At 36.6% G+C, this 14,930-nt stretch overlaps 1 protein-coding gene across 1 annotated transcript in view; it reads left to right on the forward strand.

The window, feature by feature from the left end:
- The window catches only part of LOC138165483 (probable ATP-dependent DNA helicase HFM1), a 126,503-nt gene that overhangs the window by 15,241 nt on the left and 96,332 nt on the right, over nt 1–14,930 (forward strand). Inside the window, exons 3-5 of the mRNA XM_069093853.1 lie at nt 4,303–4,621; nt 9,375–9,640; nt 9,891–9,938. Coding sequence (XP_068949954.1) covers nt 4,303–4,621; nt 9,375–9,640; nt 9,891–9,938 — 633 coding nt within the window. The remainder of the gene's footprint in view (nt 1–4,302; nt 4,622–9,374; nt 9,641–9,890; nt 9,939–14,930) is intronic.

A 14,930-nucleotide genomic window follows, 5' to 3' on the forward strand; every position in this document is an offset into this window, starting at 1 on the left:
TATATTTTGCATTAATCCATTATTAATTCCTCACCAGGAGGATGGGATTTCACTAAGGGATTTACATTAAGCTCACAATTCAAACAATTAAAATTTTTTTACCTAGTCCAAAAATTATTCTCCTTTTAACATTGACTAATTATAACAAAGTTGATACAAATGTGATACTAACTAAATACCAGAATAATATTCCCACAAACCCTTGATCTATTTGTCCCTATACTATTACAAAGAACTGAAGGACCCTGACTTATACAGGAATTCCTATACTAACTCCTAAGCCTAATAGCTTTATCTTATAGTAACTTGAGATGTTCTAGAACCAAGTGTTTAATAGATTTGTTGTTGTGTTTTCAAAACTTTTGATTATTGAAACTTGCCACCAAGAACAGGGACAAAACTGTAATGAGGGAACCATTTCCCCAACTTCAAAACTGTTGTGCTTAAACAAAGCAAAGAGGTTAATGGCTAAACCCCACAAGCTGATGGATTTATGTCCTTTCAAGTTTGCTTATTCTTCCCTAGTTATACTCAGTCTGGAAGAGTGAGAATACTTCAAGAATCTAAATCTTTTACTTATACATTCAATTACAAATGTTAACTTTGCTTATGCCATGCAATAACCAAAAATTCAGATTAAAACAGCAAGATCTCTTCTGTAAAACATCTTTTCTAAAAGTATTTCCTTTCTTTAAAAACAGTTTGAATTTATCCTCCTGTTAAGGGGAATAATCACTAAACCTTTATGAAAGACTTGCATTATGCCTAACTTTTCATTGATTACCAAACTCTGCCATAAAGATAAAAAGTGGGGACTTGATTAGATAAAGCATCCAAGCATGCAGTGTAGTCCCAAAACCCTTTTACCTTAACATCAATTTACTCTCATTGAATTGCAATATACCACAAAGATTTACCAAAATTCCTGTTCTAAATTTCAAATTTGTACTAAAAAACAATTACTAGAAATTAATTTTACGAACTTTATGCCCCTCCTCCCCCACTGCCATGGAGAGTGGTGAAATTCCCTTCTTAATCTTATCTGTGATAAGTGGAATGACTCTTTAGGCAATCCAACTGAAATTCCCAAATCCCAGGGTCCCATCTAGAAACTTATTGGAGTCAGTGTATTAATTGTGTAAGTGTGTAATATATATATATATATATATTAGAGATGGTGTTTGTGTTTGTTCTGTTAAATCCTGGCCATTAGGTACCAGATCTTCATAAGGAACATAATCTCCTATTAAACCACTAAATATGATTTGCCTCTAGAAATAATTTATATCATTTAGATTTTTATTGACTTTCAAGGAACCTATCATAACCTATCATAGGTAGAAGGATAATATCTATATTAAAAAAACATTTGGTGATGGTGGGCATCCTGATTTTACTAGGAAAGCTTCTAGGTTATCCCCATTACAAATAATGCTTACTAATGGTTTAAGGTCAATGCTTTTCAATTTAAGGAAAAATCCATTTATACCAGTGCTTCCGAGTGTTTTTAATAGAAATGAATGTTGTACTTTATCAAAGCCTTTTCTGCATCTATTGATATAATCATATGATTTTTAAAACTTTTATTGTTGATATAATCAATTATGTTAATAGTTTTCCTTATGTTAAACCATCCATGCTTGGTCATCATGTTTAATCTTTGTAATCTTTTAGCTAGTATTTTATTTAGGATTTTTCATATAAAAGTCATGTTTACACTATATTGGGGTCTATTAAGGGTACAATAGTATTGTGTTTTTAAAAATTTACATACCTTAATTAAAAAATACTTCATTGCTAAAAAAAAAATGTTAACCATCATTTGAACCTTCATTGAGTAATCTTTTTGCTGTTGGAGGGTCTTGCCTCAACGTTGATGGCTGCTGATTGATCAGGACAGTGGTTGCTAAAACTTGGGATGGCTGTGGCAATTTCTTAAAATAAGACAGCAATGAAGTTTGTTACATCACACATCGATTGACTCTTCTTTTCACTTAAACACTTCAAGGCCATTGTAGGGTTGTTAATTGCCCTAATTTTTCATATTGTTGTATTTCAGGGAATAGGGAAGCCCCAGGAGAGGGAGAGAAACCACAAAGGTTGGTTGATGGAGTAGTTAGAACATACACAGCATTTATTGATTAAGTTTGCCATCTTATATAGATGTGGTTTGTGGCACCCCAAAATAATTACAACAATAATGTCAAAGATCATTGATAACAGAATACCATAGCAGATACAATAATAATGAAAAAGTTTGAAACATTGCATGAATTGCCAGAATGTGACACAGAGACATGCTATGAGCATGTGCTGTTGGAAAAATGGCACCAATAGACTTCCCTGACAGAGGGCTGCAACAGACCTTAAGTTTCTAAAAAATAAGAGTATCTGTGAAGCACAATGAAATGAAGTGCAATAAATAAGGTTTGCATGCATCTATATATGAATATCTGTTATACATATACACAAATATATATGTATATACACACATACATTTATAAATATAGTCACACACATAAATTGATGGATGAATTCTATAGGTTGTTCATCCAATTATAGGTTTTAGCCTGGATAGTAGATATTCATATGCTTGTTTTTTACTGAGTAAACAGTTAAGTCAAACTTTAGGGTGATTATGAATCTGATTTAGGAGACTCTGCAATATGACAGAGCTTGATACAGTCAATAAAAGGCCATCTACAGACAGGAACATCTGGAGACCGTCCCCATCTCTAGAAAATCATTCTTTCATTGGGACTATGTCCTGGTGTTGTTCTCTGCCATGAAATTGGCAAACACCTTCAGCATATAGCTCCATTTTTTTATGTCTTGATTGATAATAATGATTGTTGAACAAGGATATTGCTATTTTATCTTGTAGAGAATTTTGTTTAATTTTTACATTAGTATAGTGTTTTGCCCTATCTAGAAAATTCTTTTTTAAAGACAACAGACAATAAGAGCTGGACATTTCTTTTTATTGTTGTTTAGTCATTTCTCTATCATGTCTGACTCTTTGTAGCCCCTGTTAGGGTTTTCTTGGTGAAGATACCAGATTGGTTTGTCATTTCCTTCTCCAGATTACTTTACAGATGTGTAATCTGAGGTGAACAGGATTAAGTGATCTGCCCAGGGTTGGTCATTTAGTAATTGTCTGAGGCCAAATTTGAACTCAGGTCTTCCTGACTCCAGGCCTAGTGCTTTATTTAAACACTGTGCCGCATAGCAGCCCCAGACATTCCTTACACATTTCATTAAATCATGTGATTATAAATATGTGGTCTATTATGTAGTCTAGCTTGAAAAACCGAGATGGGGGCAGTTAGGTGGTGTGGTGGAAAGAGCACCCAGCCTGAAGTTGAGAGGACCTGAGTTCAAATCCTGCCTCAGATACTTATTAGCAGTGTGACCCTGGGCAAGTCACTTAACCTCCCAGTTGCCTCCAAAAGAAAAGAAAAGGCTTATATGTTTGGTTATAATACCTTCCTCAAGAATTCTCAGCACATGTGTATGTTATTTTCACAAAAATTTTGTGTATATTGGAAGGTGAGCATTTGGATTAGTTGATGTTGTTTCTCAGTTGCCTTTGGAGGGTCAGGGTAATAATGCAGGCTGAGGTTTTCCTTCTTCTTTGTTATCTTACCTTCCTTCTTATACCTTGAAATTGAATTCCCACAAGGAAGGTCCTTCACACTTTGGTGCTGCTAGCACAGACTTCCTTTGTTTGTGCTTGTTCTAGTGCAGTTGATTTTCTCATTTTTATTCATTTCTATTCTATTTCCACTTCCTCAAGAGACACATCTATGCTTGATGTTAATGCCTGTTGTTTTCTAATTTATAGTAATTATTGTTGTTGTTCATTTTGCTATTATTGTCCATTCTTCTCCCATTTTTTGATGAAATTTAGGTAGAAATTGGCCTGTGACAAGCAGCTATTCTGTAATTTTTTTATATTTAATATTTTGTGGGCAATTTCTCAGGTAGATAAAATACCTGCTTTTTGTAATTGATTAAAAGTGTTGGGATGTAAGTTCCTCTTCTGTAAGCTGACTGAGAGTTGGGCTGAAAGGATGACAGAGGTGGTATTATTATTAATGTCATTCTTATTAAAATATGATGATCATAATAAGTACCATAAACATAGGCCTTTTATTTTTTCTGATACTTCTTTTTTTCTTTCTCTTATATAATCCTTTAACTATTTAAGAATTTTTCTCATAAATGTAGCTAATTTTTTTAAAAGTTGGTTTTCTGGAGAAAATACAGTAAAATTAGTAATAACATTTCTTTTTTTTGTAGAGCAAACAAAGAATAAGGAAATGTTTACTTCACATTCGAAGACACCTAATGAAGCTACAATCTATATGCCATCAAGACATGAATTCCAGTTTGATTTTTCCTCCAACAGAAGCAGGGAAATGAAGTTACACTTAGGAATGACAGTTAAGGACCATTTGCCAGCTGGTCCTGCCAAGCTGAGTTATGGTTCTGTACATCAATACCAAAACCACACTGGGTCTGTAGAGCCAACTGAAAGTATTATTTCAGAGAATAGAACATTCCTTTACTCCTCAGAAGAGGATACAAATGACACTATTCCTTCAACATTCCACAAAAGGTAGGTGTTACTTTAGTCAAGTATCAAATTTAATACTGTTAGAATCATAGGTTTTTTTTATGTATTTTTCCAGCACTGTGGTGGTATAATAGAATCTAGTCAAGAATTATTTTGAATCACTGTGTATATTATTCATTAGAAGGTCAAATTATATCCTGGGTAAAGAGTAATTTATTGTTTCTCTTCCTCACTGTAACTAAAGAGTACCAAAATCATTAACTAAAACAATCAAAATAGTTTTTAATATTAACCTAACTGGCAATAAAAAATTGATGTGGTAAATGAAAATTGGCAGGGGTGGAGTGTATACATGCTGAGTTTGTTAGACTTAGTACTTCCACTTTCCAGGATTGTGATTGTGATTGGATGAAGAAATCCAAGTTCACCACACAGGGACGCATAAAACTCTTGAGAATGGAATCCCTTTCGTTTTTCAGATGTCTCCTCTAAGACCCAGAGTTGCAAGGTGATTTCCACTAGTTAATACAGAATGTTAGTGGTACAATCAGTACCCAAAATGAGGTCTCCTAAATCCTCATTCATTCCTCTTTCTACTGTACTACTTTTGCTGAAGAAAAATGCTGTATCTATGTAGTTATCAATTTCCCTTTCAAAAGGGCTTCCTTAGTAGGATTTATATTTGCCCTGCCACAGTGTCAGTGCCTCATTCAAGCAATACCGATTGACCTGTGATTCCAGAAATAGAAGGGTCAGCCTTGTTTAGCTGTTTTAATTTTGGTAAATCTATGATTTCATTGGCGTGATAGACTTTCTACCACTGAAAAATAAGGTTTAAAGCTAGAAGGAATAGCTAATAGAAGGGACCTTTGGGATCATCATCACCTCATTTTAAAAAGTTATTTTAAAATTCTGAACTCAAGCACTGAAAAAAGAACATCTCCATTTATACAGCAGAATACAAACAGGATTGTATATGAAACTACAAATCTCATTTCATGCTGCTTGCCTAAAAAAAGTATAAGAACATTTTACATATTACTTTCAAGGCTGTGCTGCTCATTCCTTCTAAATTTCCTTCCTTCCTCTCAAAAACGTTTCAGTGGTTCTCGCTCCCTGTTTGGTGTCACTATTGCTAATATTACTTCTGCCTCCTCCCAATTAAAAAGAAAAATAAGAAAGAAAAAAACAGCATTTGTAACAAATAAGCACAATCAAGCAAATAGAATCTAAATAATGTTCATATACAAAAAGTATCTCTGCCCCTTGGATCTATCACCTTCCTCAGGAGGTGGGTAACATGCTTTATGACAGGTCCTCTGGAGACATGGACTATCATTGCGCTTATCAGAGTTCTTAAGTCTTTTAAAGTTGTTTTTCTTTACAATATTGTTGTTTTTGTATAAATTGTTATCCTGGTGCTTCTGACTTCACTCAGTAACAATTCAAACTAAGAATTCTCCAAAATCATCTCTTCTTTTCTTACATGATAATAATATTCCATTACGTCACATATCACAATTTGTTCAGCATGTCCCCAATTGACAAATACCATCTTTGGATCCTAGTTATTTGCTTTTATTTATTTTTTTCCTTTTAATCTCCTCTTCAGAATGAAAAAAATTTGTTTTTTCTTTAACTATTCCCTCTTGGTTAATATCTTCACTCTTAACCATGCTACCTTCTGCTAGTTTCTCTATTGGCTTTAATGTATTTCTATAACCACACTCTGTGTTTTCAACCTTCCTTTGTTTCAGAAAAGAATGAGGTTCATCTGATCCAACCACCATTTCTTCCCTCTTTGTATATTCTTCATATACGCTGTTTATGAGAAATAAGTGCCAGTCTCTTTTCCTCCTTCCCGCTCAAGTGTAGTCTTTTTACTCTCACTTCTTTTCACTTTTTAAAACCTACAGAGTAGAGCCAGTTTATCCCCAGGACTTATAATTTTCTTAATTTCATTGATATCTTTTGAAGACATTAAAATTTTGAACATGGGACATGTCTCCCTTCCCCCTATTAAAATGTTAGCATTGCATCACCATGTAGTCCCTTTCACTTTTTTAAAGTTAGCATTTATGCAGTGTTTTAAGATTTGCAAAACTTTATATACATGTATGTATATAATGTACATACATATACACATACATAAAATTTTAACCTCTAAACATATGATGCTGTTAATATCTACAGTTTATAAAGAAAGAAACTAAGACAGAAATTTAATGACTTGCCAAGGCTCCCATAGTTAGTGAATGCCAAAGGCTAGATTTCAACTCAGGTCTTCCTGACTACTTTCTCACTAACTGCTTATTCTCCTTCCAGTCCTTTCCTCAAGAGCTTTTATTTCATTTTTTAAAATATCTTGCTTCATTTCTGCTAGGGATTGATGTAGTTCTTACGGAAAAATCCATTTTTTTCTCAGAGTCTTTGCTTGCAATTGCTATGGAGTTACTTGCCTCTTCTTTGGAAAGAGCTCTAGAACTGCAGTAATTTTTGATAATAGCGTTTCCTTAGATTTACTCCTCTTTCTGACTTCAGATCCTGACCTGAGATTTTGTTCCAGGGCCAAGGTCTGTTTCTTGCCATACTTCTTGGTGGGATGGTTGAACCTCCTTGATCTCCCCCTAAGTTCTCTGCTGTCTTCCTCTTAGAGTTAGACTCCCTTGAATTTTTGAGGTGGAGAGTGCTGTATCTTTAGGGGCCTCTGTGGCATTTTTGTACATTAGGGACCTGAGAACCATTGGAACTAAGCTGTCCTCATCTTAGCATGCTGTGCTGTTCTGGTCATTACTGTTTCCTTAGAACTTCCAAAATTCCCACTTGAAGCACTACCAGAAGATGTTGATGTTAAGATTAGTTTTTGTATTAGTGATTGCTTTAGGAAAGCCATCGATAGCATCGCTATTTTTCAAATGCAATTCAGACTGATCTGTTCAACAAAAGACCCTGTAGCAGTTTAAAAATATGGATGAACTAATTTGACAGGATGCCTATCTAGTTGCATATTGCAGTCTAAGTAATCTGTGATTTTTAACTGTTTTGGTTTTGGGATGTGATTGATGACAGCCATCTAGTTTGAACTTCTGTGGAATTTACTGTGGAGGCTCAATGCAATTAGTACATCATATACAAATAGAAACATTTAAAGAACCTGACTGTCAGTGAGGAAATCTTTCTTTTTTTGGACTTTACACAAGACCTCTTCCGTGATACTGGCAATGCTTTAGAAGAACTTAAGTTCGCCTAAAGAGTTCTTCAGTGGTTGTTTTAATGTGGCTAAAAAGATTGGAGAATCTTTTTACTTGATCAAGCCTAAAACAAAAATTTTGTCATGTCTTAACCACAGAATGTCCAGTTCCAACACTTACTTTGCTTTTACATATTTGAAGTATATTGATGTTGGCAAACATGGAAAACCCATGGAATTAGTATTATCCTTATCCACCACCAGTGTTTTAAACAGGAATTTATGATAATTTCAAAGACTCCATGGTGAGCTTTTGGATTTTCTAACCACAAAGAAATTCCATTGTGGAAAATATCACTCTTAGGGGCTCTGTCTTCATTGATCTTTTTTTCAGATGATAGTTTAGCCAGCCAGTCATGCATTTGTCATAGATCTGCATGTGTATACATATGTACATATCTACATATATAATTTGCTTAATGTTTTTTCTTTACAGAATTTGTAAAGTAGGTAAGTGTTGTCATGATCAACTTAATGGCCATATTTACCAATTCATTGTCTTCTTGACATAGTCCTCTGATGGTTTAAAATGACCGATAGCAAAGAGGATCATTTCCTGGCCACCAGAGCCCTGGGAAAGGCATTTCTCACACCAAAAATGAGAGAGTGATACTTCTTAGCTTTGTAACCAGAGGCAAATCATGTAGTGTTCCTGACCGTGTTTCTTCATCTGTCGAACAGGGATTTCCACATGCTAGGATTGTAGTAAAGGATCCAGCGAACTACTGCTTGTAAAGCACTTTGTGAACTTTAAAATGTATACATGATAACAGTAATAATACCTAGCACTTATATGGAGCCTTAAAGTTTGTAAAATACTTTACAGATATTTCATTTTAACCTTATATCAACCCTGTGAGACAGTTACTGTGATTATCCCCATTTTACAGATGAGGAAACTGAGGCAGACCAAGGTTAAGTGACTTGCCCTGGGTCACTCAGTCAGGAACTGTTTGAGATCAAATTTGAACCCACGTCTAGCCCTCTATCCACTGAACCACCTAACAGTCTCCATGTCCATTTTAAATTATATACATCTAATATTACTATTATTATAATTGTCTTTGAAAGAATCTTAGTTTATTTTGTTTTCCATTTTCCGAATGTGTAATCCTAATTTGGTTGGCTAAGGAATGATGCATTAATTATGAGATGGCCCCAGAGTAGATAGCAAGTAGTTGTTGATATAAACATTTTTAATTCAATGACAACAGTAGTAACTTCACCTAGTGGTCATCCTTGTAATTTACCTGAATTTTTTCAGCTAAATAAAACTACTTAACTAAAAAAAAAAAAGTCTATACTATGAGTTTTTCTAATGGTTTCCCTGCTGTCATTTGCAGATAACTTTAGTGAATTGAAGTGAACTCAGATGAGTATTCGTGAAGGCAAGGGGACATGATACACATTGCAAACATACCCAGTTATATTTGGAGGAAGATTAACTTATTTGGTTGAACAGCTTTTGATTTATGTAGTTTCTAATGGCAAAATATGTATATGTGTGTGTACATGTAGATGAAAATATATTTTGTTTTTCTTTAGGTTATTTAAAACATCTAACTGTTCATATAGAAATGCAGATTGTTTTGGTGGTCCTGCTTTGGATTTTCATGTTGCTCCAATGGAAAACCTCAAAACTAAGATGAACAAAGGGGAATTATGGAAGAATAGTGTTAGTAAGCAGAAGCCGCCATATTCAGATGTTAACCTCTTTACTACAAAGGATGCTCTCTTTGCTTCTGACATTGGAGAAGCCATTTTCAAAGCACAAAATCTAACAAACACTACAGAGTCTTCTGGTATTCAAGGTAATTTTAAATGATTTGGTAATTGTTTTGAGAAAGTTAAGTTTAATAGTATAGATAACTACAGATAAATTTAGTAATTCTAATAGGTTGCCCCCATACTGGTACATTTTTCAATATTTTTCTATTTCATTGCAGCTTGGTAGTGTGATTAAGCTAACCATTTGAAAGAATTTACATGATCTGTGAATCTATTATGTAGAAAAATTCACTTCTGCATATATAACACTATGGAGATTTTCTTCCATTTTAGGGACAGCAGAAAAAGATTTTTGTTCCTTGAAGTCTGTTACAGAAATTCGTATCCTTTTTAGAAGAAATTAACAATTAAAATTTATGAAATTATAGTTTTTTTAACATTTTATTTAACTTGTGTCTTGGGGTATTTGTTTTCTTAAACTTTTAAATAATTCTGGAATTATTTAAATTGGGTAGTAAGGCCCACACATGTATTTCTGGTTATATGGAAGAAGGATGCATTTTATCAGTACACATGATTCTTTAGAATATGGCTTGCATGGTCAAAGAATTCAGTGCCAAGTGCCCCCCAATTAGCGATGAGTCTCTTTGTACTGATGGATCGTACTATACTGTCCTAAACTGATTTTTAGAAAGTAGATGTGGTCTGTTGCCAGGATCATACAGCTGCCTTTCCAGCATGGTAGAACTTGCCAGCTGGGATTGTCTTCCTCTGTTGGTACTGCCTTGCAGGACCCAAGGCCACCTCTACGCAGTGAGTAAATCAGCAAGCATTTATTAAGCACCTCCTGTGTGCCAGGCACAGTGCTAGGTGCTAAAGATATAAAGACAAAAGAAAAAGCAGTTACTGCCCTCAAGGCATAGTTGTCATGAGCAATCTAATGGACATGTTGACCAATTAATGCACTTGTGAATGTATTACTTATAGTCGCATATATGTGCAAATTCTAACAGGGGATGCAAAAATGTACATCTTATGTGTGGATGTGTGTGCATGTTTATACAAAGCTTAGAAGAGCAGATACCAGAGCACCTTGGGAGGACAGATAATATAGCAGCTAAGGGACTAGAAAGGTTTCATGCAGAAGGAAGTATTTGAACTGAGTCTTGAAGGAAAGCATGGATTCTGGCAGGTGTAGTTGATCCAAGCATGGGAGACAGCCAGCACAAAGACAGAGAGACATGAGATAAGTGTCTTGTGTGAGAAACAGCGAGTAGGTTGGTATAAATGAAACGGAGAGTGCATGAAGGTAGTAATAGGTGAAGAGACTGGAAAGATGGGATGTGGCCAGATGGTAAGGAGTGAGCTTTCAATGCCAAACAGGAGTTTGTATTTGATCCTAGAGATAAGAGGGAATCATAGTAGTTTACCAGATGGGGGAGGAGTGACATGGCCCATGAGGTAGTGCTGAAATAGAAATGGTGAGGTTTGTCAGTTGATTAGATGACAAATGAGAGTGGAGAGACAAAGATGACACCACAGTTCTAAATGGGGGCGACTGAAAGGATAGTGGTACCCTTGACAGAAACAGGGAAGCTCAAAAGAGGGGTAGATTTTGAGGGAAAGACATAGTAAGTTTGAGATATCTGTAGGAAATTCAGTTTTAAATATCCAATATGCAGTTTATGATTTGAGACTAGAGATTAGGAGAGTGACTAGGGATGGATGTATAGATACGGTAATCATCTACAGAGTGATAATAATTGGACTCGTGGGCACTAACGAGGCCAATGAGAGGAAGTGGAGCCAAGATGGCAGAGTAGCAAGAAGTACAGTAAGTTGCCCTCCCCGCCACAGTTCTCCAAATAGATCTATAAAATGTGCCAGACTAAATCAAAACCAGGAAATCCAAGAAAAAATCACAAGTCATTTTCCCTGGCCAGATAAGCCCAGGGAGACAAACAGGAAGGCCTCTTAGACCCCGGAGATGGGGTTTGAGAAGGAGCATCCTGCAGAGAATACTCCAGCTGAGGGTGAAGGTGTGTGCTAGGGCAAGAGGAGATCCCAGATCCATCATAGAATGAACTAACCTATGCCCGGTGAAAGAACAAGGGGTAGCTGCCAGTTCTGTCTCTCACTACCCAGCTACAAGTCATAGATCCAGGGGGGAATGAGGAGAGGACATGGACCTGGGTGTTCCAGGGTGAGGAGTGGTCATGGGCTCTAGCCTTCGCATCGAAAGAGGAACAAGCTTAGAAGCAAGCAGAAGCTGTGTGGCTCCAGCCCTAGGAGCAGAGTAGGGTATCCATTCCAGCCTCTAGCCCAGGCTGAAGCCTAAAGAACAACAGCAGCAAGAACCCAGACCAAAGTGGAGTCTGCAGTTGAAGCACTCTGAATCTGCAGAGCTATCCAACTTGTCAGTAGTGGCTGAGTAGAGCAGTAGTCCACTTGAGTTTATGAAGAAACAAGAGATAGAGAACAGAGTGAGGTGTAAATGGATAATTTCAGCTTCATTAAATTAAAAAGGGTTTGTACAAATAAAACAAATGTAGCCAAGATCAGAAGGAAAGCAGAAAATTGGGGAAAAAAATTTTATACAGATTTTCAGATAAAGGTTTCACATTTCAAATATATAAAGAACTTTATCAAATCTATAAGAGTAGGAATCATTCACCAATTGATAAATGGTTAAAGGATTATGAACAGTCAGTTTTCCAATGAAGATATCAAAACAGATTATAGAAATATGAAAAAATGCTCTAGATCATTCTTGATTGGACAAATGTAAAAACAACCTTGAGATATCATTTTACACTTGTCAGGTTGGCTAAAACGATTGAAGGGGGAAAGTGACAAATGTTGGAGGGTATGTGGAAAAATTGGGACACTAATTCATCTTGGTGGAACTGTGAACTGATCCAACTGTTTTGAAGAGCAACCTGGAATTATGCCCAAAGAGTTATTAAACTGCCTATACTCTTCGACCCAGCAATATCACTACCAGGTTTGTTTCCCAAGATGATAGGGAAAAAGGAAAAGAACCTATATGTTCTAAAATATCTATAGCAGCTCTCTTTGTGGTGGCAAAGAACTGGAAATTATGGGGATGCCCATTACGTGGGGAATGGCTGAACAAGTTGTGGTATATGATTGTGATGGAATAGTACTGTGCTATAAGAAATGATGAGTTCAGTGATCTTACAGAAACATGGATGGATGTGCACAAAATAAAGAAAAACAAAATGAACAGAACCAAGAGAATGTTGTATACAGGTTCAGAACAACTTTGAGTGACTAAATTATTTTGATTATTATAAATACCCAAATTAATTACAGAGGGACATATGAGGGAAGATGCTATCTTCATCCAGAAAGAACTGATAAATGGAAGTATGTATAGAATGGTTTTACATATGTATATATATACATACATATTTGTGTCTAATGATAGCCATCTCTAGGACAGGGGGAGGGGGAAAGAAGAAAAAACTAAAGTTACATGATAACTTTATTATATATTTAAAAGGAATAGCAAGTTGTACATGATAGATTTGCAGTTTCATGTACAATTATCTTTTTTTTCTATTCTCCTATATTATGGAAATGCTTTTTTTTTCTCTTAAGTTCAGAATAAAATAAAATAAAATAAAAAGAAATGACATATATAGAAGAAAGAATTGGAAAGGGAATTAACAGCTCAGCACAAGAGGTACAAAACTGCTTAAGCAAGCTCCCTAAAAATTAGGAATGGGGCGGAGCCAAGATGGCAGAGTAGAAACGGGACCTCCCCGCTGTTCCAGCTTCCACCCTCCCCAATCCATGTAAAAAGGGGACTCTGAACAAACTTTGGAGCTGCAGAACCCACAAAATAACACAGAGAAGCTAACCTCCTGCCAAGGACAGCCCAGCAGGCTGGCAGGTATGGGCCAACACAGTGCTCTGGGAGCCGAACCCAGCCGCACACCAAGGCTTTAGCCCCAGGGCGGGCCTGACTGACCTCCGGCTGGAGGGACCCTAGATAAGCAGCAGCTGTGGCCATTTCCAGAATTATCAACACTTAAATGCGAAGGACAAAGTCAGTGCAGTCTGGACTTTGGGACCAATAAGTGGGAGTGCATGGCTTTTGGCCCCGGGGCAAGAAACCGCTGAGATGCTGGCACAGCTAGCCAGCGCAGTGTAGGGGGACCAAGCACCAGTCTGAGGGATAATCGCTCTTGCTTTAACCTGCTTGGATCTGGATTGCAGTCTAGGGTGGAGGTCCTGGGGTGTATGTCCAGCTTGCCAGAGCATGTGGAGGCTTCAGAGAGAGCACCCATCTAATACCTCCGGCAACTGAGAAAACCCCAGCATTTGGGACGAAAGCTCCCCTGTCTGGTGGCAGAGTCCTACTGTGGCAAAAAGCCCAGGGGTCAAGTGACTGAGGGGCGACATGACCAGGCAAAGGAAACAAAGCAGACAGAAGATTCCAACATTAGACTCCTATTTTGGGGACAAAAAGGAGCAAAGCATGGAACAGGAAGAAGACAGTGAAGTCAGAACTCCTGCACTAAAAGCTTCAAAGGAAAATACGAGCTGGTTACAGGCCATAGAGGACCTTAAGAAGCAGATAAGAGAAGTGGAGAAAAAATTGGGAAGAGAAATGAGAACGATGCAAGAAAATTATGAAATGAGAGTCAACAGCCTGACTGAGGAAAATAACACTTTAAAAAACAGACTGACTCAGATGGCAAAAGAGGCTCAAAAAAGGCAACGAGGAGAAGAATGCCTTAAAAAGCTGAATTTGCCAGATGGAAAAAGAATCTCAAAAGCTCAATGAGGAGAATCATTGCTTCAGAATTGGAGCAAATGGAAGCTAATGACTTTATGAGAAATCAAGATGCTGTTAAACAGATCCAAACAAATGAAAGAATAGAAGGCAATGTGAAATATCTCATGGGAAAAACCACTGACCTGGAAAATAGATCCAGGAGAGAGAATTTAAAAATTATTGGACTACCTGAAAGCCATGATCAAAGTAAGAACCTAGAAATCATCCTCCAGGAAGTTCTCAAAGAAAACTGCCCTGATGTTTTAGACCCAGAGGGCAGAATAGAGGTTGAAAGAATCCACTGATCACCTCCTGAAAAAGATCCCAAAAAGAAAACTCCTAGGAATATTATAGCCAGGTTACGGAATTCCCAGATTAAGGAGAGAACATTACAAGCAGCCAGGAAGAAACAGTTTGAATATTGTGGAAACACAATCAGGATAACCCAGGATCTGGCAGCTTCTACACTGAGGGATTGAAGCGCTTGGAATATGATATTCCGGAGGTCAAAGGAGCTGGGATTAAAACCAAGAGTCACCTACCCATCAAAACTGAGTATCATGTTT

Source organism: Petaurus breviceps, unplaced genomic scaffold (assembly GCF_028583685.1).
Source record: "Petaurus breviceps papuanus isolate PSGF00001 unplaced genomic scaffold, PetGlider_PUasm1.0 209, whole genome shotgun sequence".
Classification (NCBI taxonomy): Eukaryota; Metazoa; Chordata; class Mammalia; order Diprotodontia; family Petauridae; genus Petaurus; species Petaurus breviceps.